Below are 26,106 nucleotides of genomic sequence, written 5' to 3' on the forward strand. Positions count from 1 at the left end.
TCAATTCTCCTTCTATCATCCCTAGTCATTGTCCAGCTCTCCGATGCATAGCAAGTGATTGCAAAGATGATGACCTGTACCAGGCACACCTTAGTCTCCAGAGTGACATCTTTGCACTAGTATCTAGACTCTAGGGAGTTGCACTGCTAACCAAAAAGCTGCCTCTTTGCTGATTTGAATCCACCAACAGCTTCATGAGAGAAAGATAGGCAATATCCTCCCATGCGATTTACAGCCATGGAGGCCCAATGCAAACTCAGCTGTGCAACTGCTTTTTTTAATTTTGGAGGCTTTTTACCCACAAGATTAGTGTTAGAAGAATCAGAGTATTAACATAATAATAAACAGGTCCTTCTACTTTATTAATGATCTAGATATTAATCAAAAGGAATAAAAGTATTAGCCGAATAGAAGTTTATCCTTGAAACTGTTAAGTTGTTCAATAGTCATAGCCCCTCAAACTGAAAGCATATTTTCCCTCTAGTGACGACATCTTTACTTTTCAAGTAATAGAGGAAGAAATATTGTCTGGAAAAAAATGCATGAGTTCAACGGATTTGTCAATATCTGGCATGTGTCCAAAGAGTAAAATGAAATGGGATGTCTCTGGAAGAGTTTCCTAAACTGCAAAATGATGTAAAAAATGGGATCATTAAAACAAAAAGAGAAAGAGGGTATTACCTAAATTCCAAGCTTAAAATAACATTTCACATTGGATTAAAACCCAGTTCCTGTCCATCACCTATTCAAGATCACCCCATGCCCAGGAAAAAGAATGTTGTACATACTTACTTTGTAACAGCTACACTAATGAGGGAAGTCGTTGGAGCGCCTTTCCTAGAGAGGGTTAAAAAAACAGAAAGTCATTTAATTTGGTAGAAACTATAAATAGCTTTTATTAAGAAGCAGAAGTAAAAGTCTTTCTTTTTTTTAAAAAAAATCTATTTATTTATTTATTTAATTTTTATTATTTGTGTGTGTGTGTGCCATCGAATCAGATTTGACTGGTACAGGAGGAGATTGTTCCTCCTTCTCCAGCAAAGCATCTGGTGGATTTGAACCACACACCTCTGGGATTGCAGTGCAGCTTCTTGCCACTGGGCCACCAGAGCTCACCAAAGTCTTTCTTTTTTAAAAAATTCAATATAATTAAAATAATAAAAAATGAGACTAGTAATTGAAATACAAATCTATCCTTCAGTATGGTGTTTTTCGTTGTACTAAGACCATCTATGAAGTGGATTGATCCAGTGACTGGAGTAGTGGGGTGGGTGTGTTGGAGACAGTGAGACTGGCACAGGACAGAGCAGGGCTTAGGACTGTTATACACAGGGTCACTGTGAGTCGCAGGTAACTCGATGGTACATAAAAACAACAACATCATGGTGTCTTTGGGACCTAAGAGACTACTAATACAAAACTCAGGTAATCACAAAAACAAAATGAAGCCATTTTAAAGCTTGTGTCACACTGATCAAAGAAACTGCGATACTAACCTTTACCAAGTATAACAGAGGTTCAGAGAAATGACTGAGAAAAATTATATACTACAAAAAACCAACAGCTGGCTTTGAGTTGACTAGGATTCATGGAGACCTCATACATTTTTCAGTGTAGAACAATGGTCCATAGGGTTTTCAGTGGCTGATTTTGGGGGGAAGTAGATCACCAAGAGTTTTTCTCAAAGTTTTTCTGGATGGACTAGATCCTCCAACCTTTCACTTAGCAGGTGAATGTGAAAACCATTTGAGCATATCGACCCAAGAGATCAATAAAACTAGTCTGTTTTTAGAAGGCTGGGAAATATGGGACTCTGTCATTATGGTACCAAATCTTATATTCTCTAATAATGTTTTGTTGTACACATTAAATACATTGAGTACAGCACTTAAGATCAATACATAAATATATGAATGAAAACCATAAAATTCTTGGAAGAATAAGCAGGGGCAACACAGTCAGCCATGAATTTAATTTCATTCATTCATGGACTTTCATTTCAGCAATGGATTATCTCACATCATAACAAAAGCACAACAAGGATTTCCAAAAATACTACAGAACATGGGAGACACTAGAGAGCATTATGCTGAGTGAACTAACTTGGGCTCATAAAGACAAATACTGCATAACAGCATTATTACAAAGATGGAAAGATAACTAGTAAGATGTGTATGGATATCCAAAGAGGGACCAGGAGGGGTAGAAGGGCTTAGGGCAGGGAGGGGGAGAATCACAGGTGACAGAGTTTGGTGGGTAGAGGGAGAGGGTGGAAGAAATAGGAAAGACCCAGTGGGAATCTGAAAAGATGGGGTAACAGTGGGCAAAGATCAATGGTTATTAATTTCATAAGATACAATGTGTGGGATTAATCACATAGTCACACAATGAATGCAACAATGTTGAATAAAAAAACCAAAATAAAGATTAAAAAAATAAATGAAACCCAAATAAAAGCAAACAGTAAAGGACAAAATTGGAATGCATAAAAAAGAATTTTAAAAAGACTTTACAAAGAGTGAAAAAATAAGCTCCCAACTAAGAGAATTTCTTCAGAAGCCATGTAACTGACCAGAATTTACTAACCAAAATATATCTATATCTTAAACTTTGACAACATAATAACCAAAAGACAAATTACTCAACCAAAGAATAGGGAGAGGACGTGCAGTGACATTTTACCAAAGAAAACATTCAAATGACTACTCAACACATGCAAAGATGCTCAGACATCACTGCTGCTGTGGACAGTTGAGTCAGACTCAACTTATAACTGATCCTGAGACTGAGGTTGTTAACAACTTCAGCTTGCTGAGTTCCACAACCAACACTCTCGGCAGCAGCAGTCAGCAAATCAAAAGATGAACTGCATTAGAGAAAAAAAAAATCTGCTTTCAGGTACCTCTCCAGAAAAACCCAGGCACATCTTTGGACTTTGGACTTTGCAGTCACTTGCTACGCATCCGAGGGCTGGACAATGACCAAGGATGACAGAAGAACTGATCCATTTGAGTTGTGGTGTTGAAAAAAGAGTTTTAAACATACCATGGACTGCCAAGGGAACTAACAGGTCTGTCCTGGAAAGGGTGAAACTAAGCCTTGGAGGCTAGGATTTTGAGACTTTGTCTCACATACTTAAGGCATGTAGCCAGGAGGAATGGATCTTTGGAGAAGGTTATCATGCTTAGAAAGGTCGAGTGACAGTGCAGGAGAGGAAGACCCCAGATGAGACGGATTGACACAAGAACTGAGGACACAAGAACACAAGAACAAGGACGGTAGGCGTGTCGGAGACAGTGAAACTGGCTCAGGATTGGGCAGGGTTCAGAGCTATTGTGCATAGGGTCACTATGAGTCATAGTCAGCTGGACAGCACATAATAACAAAAACAAAAAGTATTGTAAATACAACTAAAATGGCAAAAATATTTTGCTATTTATATTTCACCAAAATGATTTTTTATTAGTATTTCAAAACAAGTAGGTGTGAACCAATATATTACTTAAAAAAAATATCACAAATAAAAAGAGTTTCTCTGTGGCGCAAATGGTTACCACATTTGGCTGCTAACCAAAGATTGGAGGTTTGATTTCACTCAGAGAGATACTTCGCAAAAAAAGCCTAGCAAAGCTTCAAAAACCATACGCTGAGGGGAAAAGGAGAGCAGGAGTAGAATGGCTGGACAATGAACACAATAATGGATTAGGGGAGGTAAGATCAACCTGAAATGGGTGACTGGACAAACTATGCACTGCAGGTAGCCATCTCGAATGAGATACGTGTAACTGATCAAATAGGGGTGGTGGAGAAAGAGAAATGGGAAAAATAGAGTAAGGGAAGGTTTATCCACAAATAGAAACAGCTGACAGGATGGGAGAGGAGAGGGGAAGCAGCGATTAGCAAACAGATGGTAAGTTCAAAAGAGGAAGGAGGGTCCAGCGAGGTTTCCAAAGGACCTTGTAAATAATGGCACCGTACAAGCATAATTACTGTTAGAAAATGAAATGTGTATGAATGGCTGAATGAAAACCAATTTAAAAAAATAAATAAATAAAGATGAGGCTGAATTCTGTCCTCAAAAATTCCAAGTGCACATAGTGCACAGTTCTATTCTTACACATATGCAGCGGCCATCAGTAGGCAGCATGAACTCAGTGCCAATGGGCTAGTGGCAAGTAAATAAAAAGCAGTTTGAAATATTTATAATACTTTTAGTAGTACCAAAAAATGGTTACTTATTTTTTTCTTACTACTAGGGAAGGATGCGAGCAAGTCCTACCAAAGGCAGACATTCCCACAGATCATCGCGATGGCATTGTTCCAGCCGTACACCGCCACAGGGAAGTTGAACGCAGTGATGATTCCAACCAGGCCTACAGGATTCCACTGTTCAATGAGGGCATGGCCAGGTCCTGTGGACAGGAGGGAGGCGTGGAGCATGCTCTAAGTCAGCCCAGAGAGGACAAAGTCGGAAATCTTTCACTTCCACACTGGACTAGTGTGCATTCCAGCCAAGTGATCTTGGGACATTAATTAACATATCCCCCCCAAAAAATGGTTATTACCTTATAAACCAAAACCTTATCCATTATCCATTATTCCTTCAATCCTCATAGGAACCCAGGGCAGCATTAGTCTCACATGATGAGAGACAGGAACTTCCCAGAGGTGTTATGTCTCAGGCCTTTGCCCTTTATAATGCTAGAACCTGTGGGTCAATCTTTGCAAATATAATGCAGAGTGAGTCATTTATTGAAGGGGGGAAATGTTATAATAATAATGACATATATGTTGAGTGACTAAATTGTCCAAATCTTTACTTATCAAAGGAAAATTTAAAATATAAACAAAAATGTAAAGACTTTTTTTTTTGTAAAGACATTTTTAAAGCGCCTCCATAATCCCCAAAGGAGCAAGAAGTAAAAACCACAAATCAACTGAAAGATGGCTCTCCTCACAATCAGTCCTTCTGGCCACAGTCACACTGCTGCTAGTTAGCAAGAGAGACCCCCATGAACACAGTTCCTCGCTCCCAGGCTGACCCTTCAGTCAAGCATCTTGCATACTGTGAACATGAGGCACTGTCAGTCTCTTCTCCACAGGGCTACCTCCTGCTCTCCCCACATCCCTGTTACCCTCATCCAACTGCACCCAGTACAGATTTAATGGTATTGCTACCTCACTTACAATATTCTGCTGTCTGAATCACCACTATAATTACTTTTGGGATAAAGGCTCTTTGGCACAAAAAGTCTTTTCTGGAGTTTCCCCCTCTACGCCAACCTGTCACCTCTTCCTTTATACTGTGTCTGTCCTCTGCTGGGCACAAGAATCAATGCAATTCCCCAGATAAAATATACGCTCCCACCTAACACCTTCACACAGGTTTCATCCTTGCCCCAGTACCTATTTTTATCATCACTGGGGACTCAGCTTAGATTACCTTTTCTGAAAGGCTTCTCTAATTGTTCCTTGTCAAAGCTGCCTTAGGAGGAGTACTCCCCTTAATGTGTTTCCATCCTATCCACCACTCTTTCATTAGTTACCACATTCCATTACTTTCTGTGCCCCTGTCTCCCACTCCAGAATGTGTAATTGTCTGAGGGCAGGGGCTACACTTGACTGATCAGTGTAGTTGTTACTATGTGTCATCGACTACAGACTCAGTGACAGCACCCTATAAACAACAGATAGGAATCTTGCCCTATCCTGCACCATCTTCATGATCTCTGCTATTCTCAAATCCATTGCTACAGATACTGTGTCAATCCGTATAATTGAGGGTCATTCTCTCTTTCTCTGACTCTCTGCCTCACCCACCATGATGTCTTTTACCTGGTCCTGGTAGACACTCAGAAAGTCAAAGTTAGAGAGCTTTTGTGACCTAGTGGCAAGAAGTTGCATGGCAATCCTAGAGTGCACGGTTCAAATCCACTAGATGTTCTGCTGGAGAAGGAGGGACAATCTCCTCCTGTACCAGTCAGATCAGAATTGATGGTACAAGCACAAAAAATTAGTAACATTTTTTAAAAAGATGGACGTTATTCCAAAGCCTCTGCATAAATAAATCATCTCCTTTTAAAAAAAGTACACAAAAAAAATTTTAATTGGTGAGGCAGGTCTCACAGCAAGAAACAGTCACTTTCTTGCACAAACACTTCCCTAAATGGGGAGCCTATTAAACATATTAACTGGTTATGGTTATACAAAATGTTCTTTAATATATAAAATCATTAAGATTGGATCAAGATAATTCACTAAAATGTATCTAATAAAGGTCATTAACTGTGCATTTAAAAAAATTTCTACTCTTTTGGTGAGTAGAGGGAGGGGGTGAAGGGATTAGAAAAAGTCCAGTGGAGACCCAAAAAGACGAGGTAATAGTGGGTGGGCATAGATCAATGGCAACTAATTTTATAAGACATAATGTATAGAAACAATTGTATAAAACATATGAATGAAGGAATGTGTGAAACACAATGTATATAAATGAAAAAATGCATATGAATTTTGTATGCAAATCAATATAAAATAAACAGATTTAGGGGAAAAAATGGTTCCCACTCTTGTTGCAAGAAGGGAATTTATATAATAGTTTGAAAAAAACAAATTATATTCTTTGAAAAAAATCTGTTTATTGATTATAATTACACCTTCTTTCTCATCACAGACATTTTCAAAATACGAGAAAATAGAAGACTGTAACAGCTATCAATAATTCTGCCACAGCAAACATTACAAATGACAGAGACCCCTACCTGCATTAATGGGAACCTCCTCAGAGTGGAAGGCTGCTCTTTGCAGAAGTTTGTATTAATAAAATATTGAAAACACCCTAAATGCTCAGCATTTGAACCCTGCTTAAATATAGTGGCACAACAGCTAAGCATTCAGCTACAAACAAAAGGTTGTCAATTCAAGCCCACAAAGATGCTCCCTAGTATAATGACCTAGCAATCTGCACTTATAAAGATTTCTGTCTAGAAACCACTATGGAGCAGTTCTACTCCACCACAAGGGGTTGGCTATGAATTGAAATTGACTCTTCAGTAGACAGTAACAACATTCTTACAACAAAAAGAAACTTTTCATCCTTTATTCTTCTATTCCTTTTAAATTTGTGATGTATTAACTCTTCCAAAAGTAATATTGGAATAGCTTCTAAAATAATAAAAACTTTCCATGACAGTATAGGTTTGTGAATCCTCACAAACATGATTTTTAAGACACGCTAATCATCTATCAAAAATAGCTTATGCTTCCTCTTCTGATGTAACATTTAGGTCATTTCTAGTATTTCTTACTGACACGACACTTTTATCTAAACTTTCATCACATTTCAGATGTTTCCTTAAAGTAGATTCTAGAAAGTAGCACTGCGGAATCAAAGAATATTAATTAAATGTAAGGTTATTTGGGTATTTTTCAAAATTACATTCTAGTACTGTTCTAATAATTCATATTCCCAAAAGTACCTATTAAACAATGTCTTCTTATTCATTTACTTGCCAGCACTGAGTTTTCTTTTTTAAAAAAGTTTTCAATATGATGTTTTTCTTTATTTTAATTTACATTGTAGCAGTGAAATGAAATGTAATTTGATATATTTGTAAACTACACTAAAGAATCACATCATATATCATAAAGTAGTCATAGCTTGAATGGTTTTTTTGTTGTTGTTTTTAGTATTAAGAGTACAAAATGTTCAATTTGAAGGATCTAATTGCTTACTTTCAGAAGGCAAGATAGGTCCCCCAATCATTCTTGATAAGCCAACAGCATAATCGCAAATATCCACGTACTCTTGAACTTCTCCTATACCTTCAACTAAGATTTTCCCCATCTCCAAAGACACCTATAAATATAAAAAGCCAGACAGCATTTTTACAGCAAAATTCAAGGGTTAATTTTTTTTTAAAAAAAAGCTAAAACCTTTTTGGTGCCTATTTCATGAAGAGTATAAAATGCAGAAAGGCTATCCTTATTTTCCTGAAGAACTTTAAAAAAAAAAAACCCAACTCCAAGAGTTGTTTGTATGTTTTCCTGTCTACTTAATCTTTTCTCTAAGGAAAAGATTTTTTAAATTTATTAACTGTTTGTCTTAAAAATCACATTATAATAAGATGTACAACACTCTTACTATCCACTCTAAGGATTAGGCATTTATTATGAAAATACTTTACCAAGCTTCCTAGCATCTGGATCTTCTCCCGCAAGGCATCACCAATCTGCCTTACTATTTCTCCTCGCTTTGGAGCAGGAATCTAAAAAAATAAGGACAATTCATTGTCTGATGTAAACGTTGTCTACAATAATGTATGAAATAAAGGTACTGTAGCAAAACAAGGTGCAATTGTACGGGGGGAACCTCCTTAATGACCATATCAAGATACTTGATGTGGAAGATTCCAAAGCCAAAACCTCAAACCCAAAACAAACTTATTCTTGGGAACCAGCTCACAGCTGATTCTTGAGCAGGGGTTTTCAAGAGGCTAAAAATTGCAGGAGAGGAGTGTACCCACCTTTCTCTCACAGAACTTCAGAATACTTGGTGATTTACTTCTGATCAAACCATGAGAGAAGTAATGAGGGTTAATAATGCACCCTTCTGACTCTGTCTCTAAAACTCCAGAAAGTCAGATGAAAGATTCAACAATGAGCAGCAAACTACACCAAGAACAGACAGAATTGACAAGATTAAGCATAATCTTGAAGACGACTCCAGAATACACATTACCTTAAAACACTTACAGTAGTTCCCAGTGGTGCTATCTTATGAAACAAAATGTTTCTAAGACCAAATCTTGATGCAACTTACTTATAAACTGGAATTTAATCATCCACTAGACTGATACCATCCACCCACTAAATATGAAACATGTACTGTGTGAGAGGAGTAACAACAGATAACTAGCTCCCCACTTGATTCTGGCTCATGGCAACCCGTTAAGTGTCAGAATTGAACTGTGCTCCACAAGATTTTCAATGGCTCACTTTTCAGAAGTAAATGACCACGTATTTCTTCTGAAAATCAGGAAGGCCAACTTGGCTAGAGCTAGAAATTTGAAGTTAATTTGGAAGGGAGATTCTGTAATCTATGGTAAAGAGTCAGAATCTTTTTTTTTTATGAAATTTTATTAGTTTTAATGAAAATTTACAGAGATTTTGGGTTTTCATTCATTCATTGTTGCACTCTTTTCTCCACCCTCCTCCCCAGTTCATTCTTCTTCCCCCCCATGTCTGTTTTAATTGTCCAATTGCCACAGTAATTGTCAAAGCCAGTTCTGATTAATCTCCTTTGTCAGTGTGTCCCTTGCCATTCCCTATCACTCCTCCCTGAGAGAGACTTCACCCTGATTCATAAGGAAAAGGGGATGGTGTATTCTCTTAGCTACTTCCTGCTGAAAAGGGACGCTGTGGGTTTCAGGGTGAAGGTCTTCTCTCACTAAAGGGCCCCTTTGGCAGTAGGAAACACATAGACTATTATGGAGATTGATTTTGGAATTTAGATGCATTGTTATCAATTGTGCTTAGCTGTACATGTTCATATCCTTGAAGGTGTATCATGGAAGTGTTGCAGCCTAGAAGATACAAATTGAACTAACAAGTTAAAAGTGCATGAGTCAAAAACTGAAAAGCAATAATATTCTGAGTAAAGGTTCTAATAGTGGCACAAATCAAGTTACAGAGGTAAGACGCTTCCATTGCCATCCTTACTCTAACTTAATTCTTTTTTTTTTAATTTAAATTTGTTATTAATTTCAGTGAAAATTTACAGAGGCTTTGGATTTCCATTCATTCATTGTTGTACATTTGTGCCCTCCCAAGGCTCCCCCCCACCAGACATTACCCTCTTGGAAAAGTAAAAGAAAAGATTCTTTCATTATTTTACAAACCCTCCCCCAGGTCCACAACACCATGGAGCCATCGCTCTAGACTCCTGTCATGACCGAAATACCTAATCACATATCTCTTTTAAACAGTTTTCTCCTTTCTCTGTTTCAGAGCAGCATACATTATTGAACCCATCTTACTCAGTCTCTCCCCAACCCCAAGGACAGTCCCATTTTACAACAGTGGCCCCATGCAATAGTTGTCCCTTTGTAATTAGGACATTTCACTCAGCATACTGTTCTCCAGAGTCAGCCATAATGTTCTCCAGAGTCAACCATTTTGAGTAATATTGCATGAGTTCCTTGTTTTTTAATGCAGCATAGTATTCCATTGTGCGAATATACCACAGCTTCTCTAGCCATTCGTTTGTTGATGGGCACTTAGGTTGTTTCCAACTCCTTGCTATTGTGAACAAAGCTGCAATAAATATGGGTGTGCATATATCTGCTTGGGTGTCAGTTATGGTCTCTTCTGGGTATATTCCCAGTAGTGGTATTGCGGGGTCAAATGGTATCTCTATTTGCAACTTTTTGAGAAAGCGCCATACCGCTTTCCACAGGGGTTGCACCATTTTACACTCTCACCAACAGTGAATAAGGGTTCCAGTTTCTCCACAACCTCGCCAGCATTTATTGCTTGCTGTTCTGTTAAATTTTGCTATTTTGACTGGGGTGAGATGATATCTCATAGTTGTTTTAATTTGCATCTCTCTTAGGGCGAGGGATTTTGAGCATTTCTTCATGTGCTTGTTAGCCATCTGAATGTCATCTTCGGTGAAGTGCCTGTTCATATCCTGTGCCCATTTTTCTATTGGATTCTTTACCTTTATATTGTTGTGGTGCTCAAGTATTTCATAAATTCTGGATATAAGTCCCTGGATATATGTTATTACCGAATACTTTTTCCCAGTCAGTGGCCTCCCTTTTTACCCTGTTGGAGAAGTTTTTGGATGTGCATAGGGATTTGAGTCTTAGAAGATCCCATTCATCTACGTTATCTTCTCCTGGTTGTAGGTTAAGAGTCAGAATCTTACTCAGTTTCAATAGCAAGTCTTTAATGTTTTCTGTTTAATTTTTCCTTTTTTTCTTTATTTTGATAAACATAAATGTAACAGTCATTTCAACATTCTTCACGTGTATAATCCAATGGAAATATGTTGAGTATTTTGCTCTATTATTATTATTCTTCCTCTTTTTTTCCTTGTTGTGTACCATTGAGTTAGATCCAACTGGCACAGGAGGAGATTGCCTCTCTTTCTTGAGCGGACCATCTGGTGGATTCAAACTATGCACCTTCAGGACTGCAGCACATCTTCTTGCCACTAAGCCACCAGAGCTCCTTTTATTATTATTATTATTATTTACAAATTTTTCTATGATTCAATAGATTGTAGGTAACAGAATAAGACAATCTCCTTTGCATTTTAAGATAATATCCATCTCCAGTTGATGGATGGGAGAACAAATTGGGAAGGGGAAAAGCAGATGTAGATCAATCAAGAAAACATTATAGTTGTTAGATGGCCATCAAGTAGTTCCAACTCAGAGGGACCATGAACATCACGGAAGGAGCTACTGCCTAGTCCTGCACCAGCCTCACAGTTGTTCCTATGTTTTAGTCCACTCTTGCTGCCACTGTATATTAATCTATCTCACTGAGGTCTCTCTTTTTTTAGCTGAGTCTCTATAAAGTATGATGCCTCTCACCACAGAATAATCCCTCCTGACAGCTTGTCAAAAGTATATAATAAGTCTTGTCATCCTCTCATCCTAGGACGCTTCACTTCTTTCAAGACAGATGTGCTTCTCTCCCTGACAGTCTATCACATAATCAATATTCCTCTTCAACACGATTCAAAGACATCATTATTCTTCAGTCTTCCTTACTCATTACCCAACTTCTGCAAACTTGTGAACTGACTGAAAATACCATGGCTTGAATCAGGTACACCTTAGTCTATTAAGAATTTAAAGGAATTATGTACCTGCTTTGTCCAATGCACCACATCATTTGACATACTGACATATTCCAGTCATCTCAAAAGATTCCCCATAGCAAGTGAAGAGATTAGATTAGTGATCAAAAAACATCCCTATGGCTTTCCTGAGGAATTCTACAGAACATTCAGGGGAAAAAATAACATCAGAGCTGTTTAAACTCTTACAAAAGGCAGAGAAGGAATACTTCCTAGTTTGCACTACGGAAGCTAATACTTAAACCAAAGATAACTAAAAACCATTATTACCTCTTATGGATATAGACTTAAAAACTCTCAACAAAATATTAGTGAACAGAATCTAACTTCACATTAAGAATCATACATACATAAACAAGTTACAAAAAGACAATTATGGTATAAGACCACTACTAAAGAAAGCTAAACAAATGTTTGCAAGCAGATAGTATCAATCTTGGAAGGTTAACAGGGATGGGTTTGTTACAGTGTACAGCCAAGTCAGAACAAACCCATAGCAGACCTTCCACTGGGTTTTCAGAGATAGTAAACAGCACAGAAGGAGACTGCTCATCTTCTTTGCCTTGTTGAGAACTATCAGGTGAGCAGTTTGAATCCATTGGCTGCTCCGAGGGAGAGAGATGGGCAATCTCCTCCTCTAAAAACACACTGGGCATCAGCTGTGAGTTGGTCTGACTCATCTTAGTTTTTAGTTTATATGGGATCAAACCCACAACTCCAAAGATATTAGGGATAAGAACCTTTGAGGACAGAGGATTCATGGTTCATGGGGACAGAAGAGAAGCCACTCAGGAAAAGAGTGAGAATTATTGTAAAACACAAAGAATTTAATCAACATCACTAAATTGTTTATGTAGAAACACTGAAACTGTGTTTTGATGTGTATGTTCTGATTAACAACAACAAAAAAAACAGATCATGGCGACTTAGACTCTTTGGATTCTAATGATTAGGAAAGGAGACAAAAACTAGATTCAAAATTTATTTTTGCAATTATAAGTGATAGGACACACCAATGGAATAAATACAGGAAATGGAAGCGTTAAAAATTACTCCCAGGCTTCTGGTTCAGACAGCTAAGAAGATGGACATACAATCACTAATATGATGACTTGAGCAAGGGTATAAGGGTATTCTGGGGTGTAAAAACTATAGACTGGACCATTCTCGGCTGTGTATGAATGGAAATGTCAAATGTACTGTTGGATGACAAAAAACCACAGAAACAGTAGAATCACCTTAGAAATGAGGAGAGTAAAAAGGCTGAAAAATCACTCTGAGAAATACCAATATAGAGAAGGGTGCAGAGGTGGCTAAGAAGAAAGAGGAAATCTGGGAAAAAACGTACTGCAGCACCCTCAAGTTAATTTTCATTTTGAGTTGGCCAGAACTGTCATTGACCTAAGGACTCAAGATTATTGGTGATCTTGACTAAAAGTTTCAGATGCATAAGTAATTCTTTCTAGAAGCTTAGCTGGTAAGGGAAACAGAGAAAGAAGAATCTTATGTCACCACACGAATACTGCAGTTACCCTCCTAAATGTTACTATATCTACCTCTCCTTTCTCTGATCTCATGTTAACCACAGCCAAAGATGGTCTTGAAATGTAATGTCCTCCCAGGCCCTTCCTCAAATGGACTTCAATGGTGTTTCATTATCCACTCAATGAAATCTAAATATCTAAGTGTGACATTCATCCAATCTTCCATTTCCCTTCATCTCCGCCCATGGACACCCAAAATACTCTTCCCTAACTGTAAACATCACTGCCTCCCCTCCTCTTCACTTCTTGGCATAGTCCACAGAGTGTTGCATTGCTAACCATAAAATTCCATCTCTAGTGGTTCAGATCTAACAGCTGGAGAAAGATGGGCAGTCTCCTCACATTACAATCCACAGTCTGAAAAACTTGAAGAAGGGTCTCTGTGAGTCAGATTCAAGAGAAGCTTTTTGTTTTCAGCCTTTTTACTTCAAAAGGCAGTCAGAAGGAGATTTCACCCAATTCCGAGATTACAGTCAAAAGCCCATCTATCTCTTCACTCTGCAGGGTGCACAGAACTGGCTGTACTAATCCATCACTGCCTCATGGAGTTTAACTACAAGGTCTGGCTCCTCTCTGTTCTCTCTTCCTCTGAAACATAAATGGAGCACCATGTTTTTAGCAGTCTTACTGGTGGGCAACTTGACAATCTATTGTTGCTATCCTTCCATTACGCAGTTCCTGTCTAGTCAGCTTCTGGGCCAGTTTCTAACAGCCAGGTCATGGGCTGTTTCAAATAAAGGCAAATAGAAACAATCTGATGACTCATCAACACCCCCTGGTTGAGCTCCTGAGTTATGGTGGAGTCGGTTGGAGCTTTCCCTTGTCAGAATTTTAAGCAACTGATTTCAAAGTTTAGGGACCAGATTCTTTCCTAACTGTGCTTCTGGGACTCCTGCCAAGAGGAAAGTGATGTCAAGCAGTAGCTGGTGCCTCAAAGCAGTGCCTGTGTGGTCTTCACATTTTCCCATTTGAAACCTCACTCGAGTGTGGGACTGGCCTGCCTGGCCCTCAGCCTTCTGGATGCATATGTGAGGGTAAACCACTATTTTATTCCATCCATTTGAATTAATACTGGGAGGTCTGGAAGGTACAAGGAGTGTGAGACAATGCAGAGGCTGGCATTACAAGATAAGAGTAAAATGCTGACTGTGAGCCCACAACAAAAAAAGCAAAGCACAATATTAAGGACAGACATAAAGCCAACGGTCATGCCCTAAGGCAAAAGCAGAGATAAGACGCAAAAGCCAGTTCAGGAAAATCAAAGACCTTGAACAGACACAAACTATGTTTTTAGCAATGACTATATTTACCCTGGGTAAGCAAACATGTCCAAGAGCTGACTTAGTCAAAAGACAATGTTAAAGTTTCACTAACATTCACTCAAAAAACACTCCACTCCACCTTGCTACCTTTGGGTTGCTTCGGACTCAGCAACCCTCCAGGAGGTTGTCGGGGCTATAAAAAATCGTACTGGTTCTTCACACAATCATTTAGAGACATTTTACTTTTTAAAGCTAATTGCCATTGACTAATATAATTAATTCATTACAATGCCTAATAAGGCTGTCAATCTTACAGATGAAAAGACTGCTCATCTGCTAATCTTTCTCCAAGGAGCCTCTGGTGGATTCTAACAGCCATGAGAAGCAGCTTTTTTGTGCTTCTGGTATGTGGTTGTGACAGGCTGTGCTGTGGTTAGCAGATCCACACTTGACTCCCTCTATCATCGGAGCTTCTTAGCATTCGCTAGTACAAGAGAATCATGATTTTTAAAACAATGAAGGAAACTCTCCCCTGTGTGATTAACTGCTTCTGTAAACCCACTGGAGGGTCAACTATGGGTTGATTCTGACTCTACAGTACACAATAACAACTTGTAGACAACTAGAAACCAATAAAAGATGTGGTGTTTTGTTATGTATTATCAAGTCAGAACCGACTCATAACTGACCCTCCAGCAGGTTTTTAGAGGCAGTAAATCACATAGGAAGATACTGCCCATCTCTTTTCTGCAGAGCAGGGGGTGGATTAGAAATGTGTGCCTTTGGGTTGGCAGCACAACTCCCTACCACTAAGCCACCAGAGCTCCCTACAGAAAAGATGAGAAGGAGTAGATCTAATTATTTCATTTAAGGTACCATCAAATTTTATAACTAGGAACATGTACTACTTTCATGATCAGAAAGGAAAAGATAAAGGTTATTTGTTATAAAATAATGAAAAAAATGGTAATGCTTTGGACCATGTTTTCTATCCATGTGGGGTAAACTTAGCATACTGTTTATTCTGGAAGTGGTATTTTTCTGGCCAAGAGCATTTTTGTGTTCATATAATGGAACCCTGAGCCTAACTCATATTAAAATATATATACATATACACACATATACATATATAAAATATATATATGTTGTTGTTAAGTGCCATCAAGTTGCAGGTGACTCATAGCTACCCTATGAACAAAAGACCTGGGCACAGGTATAATGTTCATCTTTTGTCCAGGTTCATAGGGTTTCCAGAGGCAAGCTATTATGGAAGTGGATGCCACTCCATAAAATATATATATATATACACACATATGGGTGTAAAATCATATATATACACATATAATTAATATATCATATATATACACACATATGTATACACACACACACATATATATATATATACATCAAAACCATTGCCCATTGCCATCATGTCTTCTTTAACTCATAGTGATCCTATAGGACAGGAGGTTCTAAGTTCCTAAGACTTGCATATTCACAAAAGGAGACTATTTGCGCTGCAATCCCAAAGGCATAGTTCAAATCCACCAGATGCTCCCTTGGAGGAGGGGAGATCTCCTCCTGTGCCAGTCGGATCTGACTCAATGGTACACAACAAGGAAAAAAAGAAAAAGAGCATAAGACCTAAAAGCAGACTATTGCATCTTTCTCCCATGGAATAGCTGGTGGGTTTTAAACATGGTCCTTTTCATTAGTGGCCACGTACTTCACCAACTGCACCACCAGGTTTCCTAACTTACACACAGACCTAGCTAAAACAAGTAAAGGAAAGATGTCCTTGTACTTTGCACAGAGGTGCTTTTGGCTAACAAAAAAGTTTCATCCAATGCAGGGTTCTCCTGGAAGACTACAAACCACACTAGTTCCTGTCCCCAACTCATCAAAATCTCTGACTTGGAAAATATACCAGTTCAGCAGTTCAAAAATCAGCAGTGGCACATGGTTGTGTAATTCACACGTATCCGAGGTTTGTTATGTACATTATCCTTCAAGCACTTTAAATGATTAATTCATTTAATCTTCCTGATAACCCTGGTCTCTCCTCTGTAAAACTAAGAGAACCAAAGTGCACAGAGATGATGTCTCTTTGGTAGTTTCCCACCGTTGTGGCAAACTGCCACAAAACTGGGGGTTAACATAACACAGTTGTTCTCAAACAATTCTGAGTGGTCAGAAGTCAAAGATCAGTTTTACTGGGCAAAAGTCAAGACACCAGCTGAAAGATTAAAATTAAAATGGCTCCTATAGCTCTCAGCTAGTCTTTCACAGCAAGGCCTGCCTCTCTTCCTTCCTCCTCTCCACAGAATCATCTCCTTGCATTTTCTAGCTTCCAGACAAATCTCTCTTGGAAGAAGGGCAGCCAGCATGCTGCCAAATCACAGATGGTAAGGCTTCATTTTCGGCATATCACCAGGAGACGCCAGTCTCTGGACAAGAACATCAGGCTTGCTAAAGGTTAAGGAACATCCACCATTGGACCTTGCCCAGGATTTTATCAAACAAAACGTATGAGAATATAAGAAACACAGTGTGAATGAAGAATAGTGTGAAACACAAAATATATATAAACTTTGTAAGCAAACCAATTTTTTTTAAAAAAGTAAAAATAAAATGTTAAAGGACAGTAAAGAAAGACTTTCAATCAGATGGACTGACATAGTGAATGCAATCATGGCTGAAGCACAGCAAAGATTTCAAGCCAAGCACAAGAGTAGGCAGAGTTTCATTCTGTTGTACAGAATTGCTATGAGTCAGTCAACTCAATGGCACCTAATAACAGAACTGCATTCTCTGGCAATGGCTCCTAACTGTATCTTCAGACACAGAAGGTGTCTTCTTTGTCTTCTGTGACTAGGTCACTTGTGTTTATATTTAGGATCCAGCAGGACAATCTTAACTTCTTTAACATAATCATTATCTGTAAAGCACCCTTTGCATTATAAAGAAACTTCCACAGGTTGCAGGGATTCACTAAAGAGTCCTGGCAGCATAGAGGCTGCCAGGCTGCTAACCAAAAGGTCATTAGTTCAAATACACCAGGTGCTCTAAGGAAGAACGAAGAGCAGTCTCCGCTCATTAAGATTCACAGCCTGGAGAGCCAATTGAGAGTCATTGTGCATAGAATTTAACTCAATAGCAGTGGGATTCATTATTTTGTATTAGTTTGTATCTGGGTAATTTTGGGGGTCACTATCCAGCCTCCTGGATTCCCCACTAACTATGGGGCTATAGTCCTACTTAAAGCTCCGACAGAAGGCCAAAAAGGATATGGGAAGAAGAGGGGCAAACCTAGTGATCTTTCTGGTCTTATATTTTATATTCTTCCCACTTTAAGAGCCTTGCACCCAGAGGAGCTCTGGTGGCCTAGTGGCAAGGAGCTGCAACTACAATCCCAGTGGCTCACGGTTCGAATCCACCAGATGCTCTGCCGGGAAAAGGAGGGACAATCTCCTCCTGTACCAGTCAGATCTGATTTGACGGCACACTCACACACACACACACACACACAAAAAAAAAAAAAGAGCCTTGCACCAGAGCCTGTTATCAGCCCCAGTGGGCACTTCTGCCCACATCACATCACAAGTTAGTGTAGTCCAGCCAGCCAGCCCAGCTCCAATAACAGTTAACCCCAGCTGCCCAAAAGGCCTCATAACCTGACTAAAGGGCTTTAAGGACAATGAGCTTCCTGTCCTGTAAAAGAGAGGCTAGACTGAGGTATGAACAGAGTGTACCATCCCCTCCCCAGGTATATCTCCCAAAATATATGTGGCAGGGGGTGAGAGGAAAGGAGCATAGATGTTTCTTTCTCGTTCTGTGGGCTCAATTGTAAATGCAAGTAACATTCATGGCAAAAATGTGCTCATAGCTTGAGTTTATGCTACATCAGGCTGGAATTCCAATCTATTTTAAATTACCCATTTACAGAATGGCAAATATAAAAAAAGACATTTTCCTAAAAATATGGCAAAGAGCTAAGCATCACAGCCCTGAAGGAGCTCCTGTTTACATTTCAGGAAGGAGCCAGACATTAAACTGTTCATATCACGTTTATTGATCTCATTACAATAACAGATAATCTTGCTCTGACCTGTAATAGGTCCAAGAGATATTCTTACTTTTTTTCCTGTAACTGACAACAAGGACATACTTACATCTGCCCAGATTTTCCATGCTTCTCTTGCTTTCTTTACAGTTTCTTCGTAGTCAGCTACACTGGCCTAAGAATTAGATGGAGGTAAAGGGAGAAGAGAAGTGATGATCTATGTCATAAGGCAAATCCCCCATTTTCTAGTGAATTACTGACACAAGGTGACCCTCCTTTGGATGTCACGGCTATATAGCTGATGGGAGGATAGGAGTGGCCACTGAATTTGAGCTGTTGACCTTCAGTTAGCAATGTAAACCTATTAAGAACTATGCTATCAAGGGATCCTTGATGATCTCAGAGAAAACAAATTAATTTTTTTGAAATGGGAACAAGATAGCCTCTGGATATTCCTAACATTTCTGATTTTCAGGCTATGTTTCCAAAGGAGCAATATGGTAGCTTGTTGTTGTTATTGTTGTTGTTGTTGTTGTTATTGTTATGCGCCATAAAGCCACCTGTGACTCATAGGTACCCTATGTACATACAAAAGCTCTGAACCCTGCTCTATCCTGAGCCATTAACCCAGTTACTGTGTCAATCCATCTCATCTGGAGTCTTCCTCTCCTGTGCTGTCCCTTCATCCTTCCAAGCATTATATCGTTTTCCAGGGACTGGTCCCTCCTGGCCTCATGCCCAAAGTATGTGAGACAGGGTTTCAAAATCCTTGCTCCCAAGGAGAAACTTGGTTTCAGCCTCTCTAAGACAGATCTGTTTGTTCTCTTGGTGGGCCATAGTATGTTCAATACCCTTCTCCAGCACCACAACTCAAAGGCATCGATTCTTCTGTCATCCTTAGTCACTATCCAGTTCTCTGACTCACAGCAAGTAACTGTGAAGATCATGGCCTGAATCAGGTGCACGGTTGACTTAGTATTAAATTGTGCTGTCACTCAAAGGTTCTTGGTTAGTGTGCCCATCTCTCCTAGGGTGTAGTTGGTGAACTCTTTTTTCCATTGATATATTGCTTCTAGACAGTCAGCTATGACTCATTCCTGATTGGCCAGTACATAATAACAACATGTTTCCAAAAATTCACTAGGCCCCGTAAGACAGGCTAGAATCCTGTTGTTCGTCAAAGGCAGTTTTTGAGGGAGCTCTGGTGGCCTAGTACCAAGAAGTTGCACTGCAATTCCAGAGGCGCACGGTCAGATCCACCAGATGCTCTGCTGGAGAAGGAGGGGCAATCTCCTTCTATACCAGTCAGATCTGATTTGACGGTACACACACAAAAAAATAGTAAAATAAAATAAAAAATAAATAAAGGCAGTTTTTGAGAGGACAATTCCAGAGCTGCATCTGGGTGTGAAGCTAGAGAGTGTACACATCTAACTAACTACCGTCATGGAGTCGATTCCAGCTCACAGCAACCGTACATCAGGGTTCAGGGCTATAATGGTGGAACTGCTCATCTTTTCCCAGGAGAGCTGCTGGCAGATTTTAACCATCAGAGAAGCTCAGCTTTTAGGCTAACAGTGCAGCACACTATGGACTATGTCGCCAGTTGGTGTTGCTCTCAGGTGCTTTCAAGTTGACTATGACTTACAACGACCGTTTGAACAACAGACCTGAATCTTGCCCTATCTTGCAACAATCACGTCACTTCTGATGTGCTCTAGCTCATTCAATTCATGCTGTTGAGGGTCTTCCTCTCTTTTGCTAGCTCCCCACCTTTCCCAACATGATGTCTTTTTCCAAAGACTGGTTCCTCCTGACAACACACCCAGAGTATGGAAGATTAAGTTTCACTACCTCTAAAGTGCGCCCTGGTGAGCTTCCTCCGAGACAGACTTGTTTGCTCTTTGGGCAGTCCATAAGCTATCCAGTGCTCATCTCCAACACCACAATTCAAAGGCATCGATGCTTTTTCTGTCATCTTTAATCACTGCTTAACTTTCAGACACATAGGAAGTAACTGAGGAGATCATTGCTTGACTCAGGCACACCTCAAGTTTTTAAATTCACATCACTGGCTACTCTTAGGCACTTTAGAGGGGACATTGACAACTGAATTTCCCATGCCAATATGCCTTTTGACCTCTTGACCATTGTTCCCATGGATGTTGACTGTGGATCCAAGAAAGATGATATCATTGATGACTTCAATCTTTTCTCCATTTATCATGTTGGTATCTATTGGTCCAGTGGTGAGGATTTTCATTTTCTTGATTTTGAAATGTAGTTCCTATTAAAGGCTGTAGTTTTTTATCTTCTGTAGCAAGGCTTTCAAAGTCTCTTCACTTTCTTGAAGCAAGGCCATGTCATCTGCATTAACACAGGTTGCTAGTGAGTCTTCCTCCAATCCTGAGGTCACATTCTTCTTCATATACTTAAGCTTCTCAAATTATTTGCTTAACATACAGATTGAATTGGTATGGAGAAAGGAGATATATATATATATATATATATAAAACTTAAGAGCACAGCTTTTCTGATTTTATTTTTTTATTGAAATTTTGATGAAAGTTTAGAGAACCTGAATTTCCATTCATTCATTGTTGCATTTTCCTCCATGCCCACCCCTCCCCCGAGTTTGCTTTTCTTTTTGAAAAGAAATCTTTCATTGTTATACAATCCTGCCCCCCACCCCAAGTCCACATTACAATGCAGCTCTTATTCTGGACTCTTGCCATGCAAATAATATCTAATCATATATCCCTTTTAAAGAGTTCTCTCCCTCATCTATTTCAATGCAGTATTATTTATCCTCTCTTTTCTTAGTTCCCCCCCAAACCCAATGTCACGTTTTACAACAGTGCCACTATGCAGGGGAGCTCAGGTGGCCTAGTGGCAAGAAGCTGCAACTACAGTCCCAGAGGTGCACGGTTCGAATCCACCAGATGCTCTGCCGGGGAAGGATGGGCAATTTCCTCCTGTACCAGTCAGATCTGATTTGACGGTAAAAGCACACAAAAATAATAAAAATAAAAATAAAACAAAAAAACAACAACAGTGGCACTATGCAATATTTGTCACCATTTTGTATAATATTTCATGAGTTCCTTGTTTTTCAATGCAGTGGAGTATTCCATTTTTGTGAATGTATCACAGCTTCTCTAGCCATTCACTTGTTGATGGGCACCTGGGGTGTTTCCAACTCTTTGTTATTGTGAACAAAGCAGCAATAAACATAGGTGTACACTTTTCCCAATTTTAAACCATGCAGTGTTCCCTTGTTCAGTTCAGACAACATCACCAAAGTGTACTAGAAAAGCAGAACTTTGGACTCCAAACTAGATTTATAGAATCAGAATCTTCACATCACCCAAACCCTCAGGTGACTCATATGCACACTGTCGTTGTTATATGCCCTCGAGTCAACTGTGACCGATAGTGACCATATGCAGAACAGCCCTGAACTCTGCCTCTCCCCAGCCAGTCTCACTGTGTCTCCCATCTACCCTCACTACCCCAGTTACAGTGTCAATCCATCTCATCTCCTATACTGTATCTCTACCCTTCCAAGCATGATGTCCTTCTCCAAGGACTGGTCCCTCCTGGCCCCATGCGCAAAGTATGTGAGACAGTGCTTCAAAATCCTTGCCTCCAAGGAGAAATGTGGTTTTACCCACTCCAGAACAGGCATGCTTGTTCTCTTGGCAAGCTGAAATTGTTAACAATCTCAATCTCGTCTCCATCTATCATGGTGATGTCAATTGGCCCAGTGGTGAGGATCTTTGTTTTCTTGATGTTGAGCTTCAAGCCGTAAAGACTACAGTCCTTCACCTTTTGCTGCAAATGTTTCAGGTCCTCCTCAGTTTCAGCAAGCCAAGTTGTGTCATCTGTATAACACAGATTATTGATGAGTCTTCCTCCAATTCTGATGTCATTGAAAAGGATGCATACTGATGCACATTGAAGCTTACGAAACTCAATCATAGCCATCAAGACAAAACTGGCTCATTTACTGCTAGCAGGCTGTAAATCACATGAAGAGATCGACAATCTTTCACCTCCAAAGCGGCTGGTGGATTAAAACCAAGGAGGCGCTGCCTTTGGGTTGGCAGTACAACTCCCTATAGACAATACAACAAGAGCCCAAAGCTTGTGAGGCATTTCTTTAAAAGGACCTACTCTCTCTACCTTTCACCATTTCTAAGGTGCACTCACACACACACTTACCCAAAGATGTCTCTCCAGTTCCAAAATGTCAAATTAAAAGATGTAGATTATCATCTAATACTGGCTTTTGCCTTCAAAGGGAACTCACAAACTCTGCGGTATTTCAATTAACTAAAAAAAAGAAAAAAAATCCCACTTACCTGTCGAACTCTTGCTATTGGTTCATTGTTAGCAGGACAATAGGTTGTAATCACCTTAAAACAAACAAATGAGCATTGTATGTAGACTCTATTATCATCTCCACATTGAGGGATTATCAGATAGGGAGAATAAATGTAAGGGGGGTGGGGAGGACTGAGATAGTTTGTGAACTTGGAACTTTCAAGCTAACTTGGGTTACATATAAACCATTCCAAAAAGGTTGTATCTCCCTCCTGTGAGATTTACTGCCTCTGAAAACCTTCTGGAAGGTCAGCTATCAGTCAGTTCCAACTTGGCACACAACAACAACAAAGGCTGTAGCTTTCCCTTTTGACCTAAACATTCTGAACTGCCTTTAATCAAAGCCCAAGTTTACCAACCAGGTACTAAGTATTCAATCAAAGCTTCAATGTAATCAGTTCTTTCTTCCTTTTTTCATTAACAACAAGCCAGACTGGTGAGTTTTATTCATCCTACTTTTCGTTTCTCTACCCACACTCTGATCATAAGGTTATTAGGCAATATGTAAAAAGCTAGTGTCCTCACTAACAGACAATTAAGTGGGAAAATCAAGTAATAAAAAGACCTTCAAGAGAGCCTTTTCAGAAGATAACAATGATTAGCTGCTATAGGAAAAACAAGAAGGAACTGGGATTGCACTGGGGGATTGGAAGATAATTAAAAACTACCTGCTTCCGGCCATCAGCCAGTATTTCTTTTCCTTAACAGGTTCATTATGTAACATTCATTAAGGTTATACAGTATAGTATCGTCTCACAAAAGTTTCTTTTTCATGTTTTTTTTTTTTTCTAACAAAATGTGCCTGGTACTATCCTGACCGGTCCATGTTACTAAGTAACATTTTATTGGGCAATTCCAGGGTGCATTCATGGTGTTAGGCTCTCAGCATTACAAAAAAAAAAGATGCCAACAACTCTGTCAGGCAGCTCAAAGCCCAATAAAAACATGAGAAAATTTTAGCAAGTCCGAGCTTGCAAACCCCACAGGATTCCAGGAACTCCAGGAGACAGCATACAACTACACTGCAGAACGTTATCTGTAGTGCATTTCACATCTGAACAGCCCCAGCGAAGCAGCTCAAAAGGACAATCAGTCCCACTGTCAAGTTTTGTTAAGTTTCCAGCTACTGATCCCAGGACTCTCCCTCTCTCTGCCTTGAAGTTTAAAGTGTGCATGTAACTTTAGCCCCTAGCAGCTCCTAAAACCACATCGACTCGCCCATTAAACACACAAGAACCTAAAATCTAAGTTTCTTTTTTAAAAGAATCCTGCAGAAGACGATTTTTCTCGTGGAGCTCTGAAAACTCCAAACAGCACAGCTGCTCGCAGCACGGCGGGGCGCTCGGGCTGCGCAGTGCCTGGCGGGCCTCCTGGGGGAAAGCCCGGGCCGCTGAGATTTGCAGGAGGGTGCGCCTACCTCTCCCCGGCCTCCCCAGCTTCCGTTGTACACGCCTTCGTTTTCCTCGCGGAGCCCCAGCTCCTTGAGCCAAGCATACTGGGGCTGATTGATCAGCAGCGTGGACATGAAGGCGGCAGGCCTGCTCCAAGGTCCAGAGAGCCTGCTCCTCTTTGCAACGTGTAGACTGCAAGCGAACGGGAAGCGCCACATACCGAGGGCCGGATCAGAGGTGTGCCCCCCGCCCCGCTAGCGGCTGAAATAGCGCCCCGCCCTCCGCCCGGCGGAGCCCATTGGCGCTCGGGCCGCCCCGCCCCCGGGAGCACACCCCCTTCTGCGAACACAGAGCCTTGGTCTTCGCCTCCCGGCTCCTAGCCTTCCCGGATCTGGAACAATGGAAGTTCCTCCGGCGGGAAGAAGTGAGAGGGATACTGCCATCTGGTGAAGCGCGCGTGAAACCGCAGCACCGGCTAGGAATTTTCTTTCCGCTCTAAATTGTAATGTGCATGCACGTCAATCACATGGCGAACTTGGTAGAACGCAGGTTCTGTTTCATTCAGTCCATCTGATCTGGGATCTGAGAAACTGCATTTGCTATCAGCTCCCCATAACAGTGATACCACTAGTCAGTGTAGTAGTGGAGACTTGGAGTTCCAAGGTAAACTGTTGGAGCCCACCAGCTGCACCATGGAACAAAGATGAGGCAATTGGCATCTGTAAAGCCTAGGCAAGTTCTACTCAGTCCTATATATAGCCTCTTTGCTTTCACAAGTGAGAGTTACGCCGGCCAGTTTATGGAACTCGGGAGACTCCCTGGCACAATAACAACTCTGTCCTATCAGGTCGGTAGGTGTTAGAATCAAGTCAATGACAATGGGTTTGTTTGGGGTTTGTTGTTTTAATGTACAGAGAAGCAGTCAGGTCTTTCTCCCTCAGAACAAATGAATGATTTTGCATTTTCAATTAGCAACCAAGTATTTAACAATTGTTGGTGTTGGTGTTGTGTACCATAGAGTCAGAATGAACCCATAGCGGGTTTTCATAGACAGTTAATTGCGCAGGAGTAGCTGGTAGCCCAGAATCTCGTGCCTTTGGGATTGCAGCGCAGCTCCTGGCACTAAATATTCTGCCTGCGAATATTTTTACTTTTATAAGTGAAGTGAAGATGGTGTTGATTTTTTTGGCCTCCAATCCTATCTGCAATATCCTTTTCATCCACACTTACCATCCTCCATCTCATTACCACAGTAACTGAATCTGCTTTATCTCAGGAACATGCTAATATCTCAATCTGCATTATTTGAGCGTGAATTAAAAATATACACACAATCTCAAGTAAACTAAATTGATAAGTAGGTGCTCTAGTGACTTGCAGCTTATTTTTCCAAATCATTTCTCACTACCTGCCTTGTGGCATTTTACAATGCAACCAGTTATTTCCTGTTTCTGTATTTTTTTCCCCCTCTGGCTGTATCTTTGGTTTTTGCTTGTTCTCTTCACCTGTAAAACTCTTCCATCTCTGCATTCTCACTCAAGCTTTATTTATTCCACACATACAGTACAAATGATTTCCACAAATACTGACT

General features: G+C 40.0%; 1 protein-coding gene across 1 annotated transcript in view; it reads right to left on the reverse strand.

Annotated features, from left to right (window-relative positions):
• ALDH7A1 (aldehyde dehydrogenase 7 family, member A1) overlaps positions 1-24,740 on the reverse strand; it is a 67,175-nt gene extending 42,435 nt beyond the window's left edge. The window contains exons 1-7 of the mRNA XM_006886004.1: positions 24,542-24,740; positions 23,103-23,156; positions 18,848-18,913; positions 8,184-8,264; positions 7,732-7,855; positions 4,280-4,412; positions 793-837 (exon numbers count right to left, since the gene is read on the reverse strand). Coding sequence (XP_006886066.1) covers positions 793-837; positions 4,280-4,412; positions 7,732-7,855; positions 8,184-8,264; positions 18,848-18,913; positions 23,103-23,156; positions 24,542-24,733 — 695 coding nt within the window. The 5' untranslated portion in view covers positions 24,734-24,740. The remainder of the gene's footprint in view (positions 1-792; positions 838-4,279; positions 4,413-7,731; positions 7,856-8,183; positions 8,265-18,847; positions 18,914-23,102; positions 23,157-24,541) is intronic.
• Positions 24,741-26,106: the final 1,366 nt, after the last annotated feature.

This window comes from Elephantulus edwardii, unplaced genomic scaffold, assembly GCF_000299155.1.
Source record: "Elephantulus edwardii isolate Elephantulus edwardi_28Jun2011 unplaced genomic scaffold, EleEdw1.0 scaffold00046, whole genome shotgun sequence".
In the NCBI taxonomy this organism is placed as follows: Eukaryota; Metazoa; Chordata; class Mammalia; order Macroscelidea; family Macroscelididae; genus Elephantulus; species Elephantulus edwardii.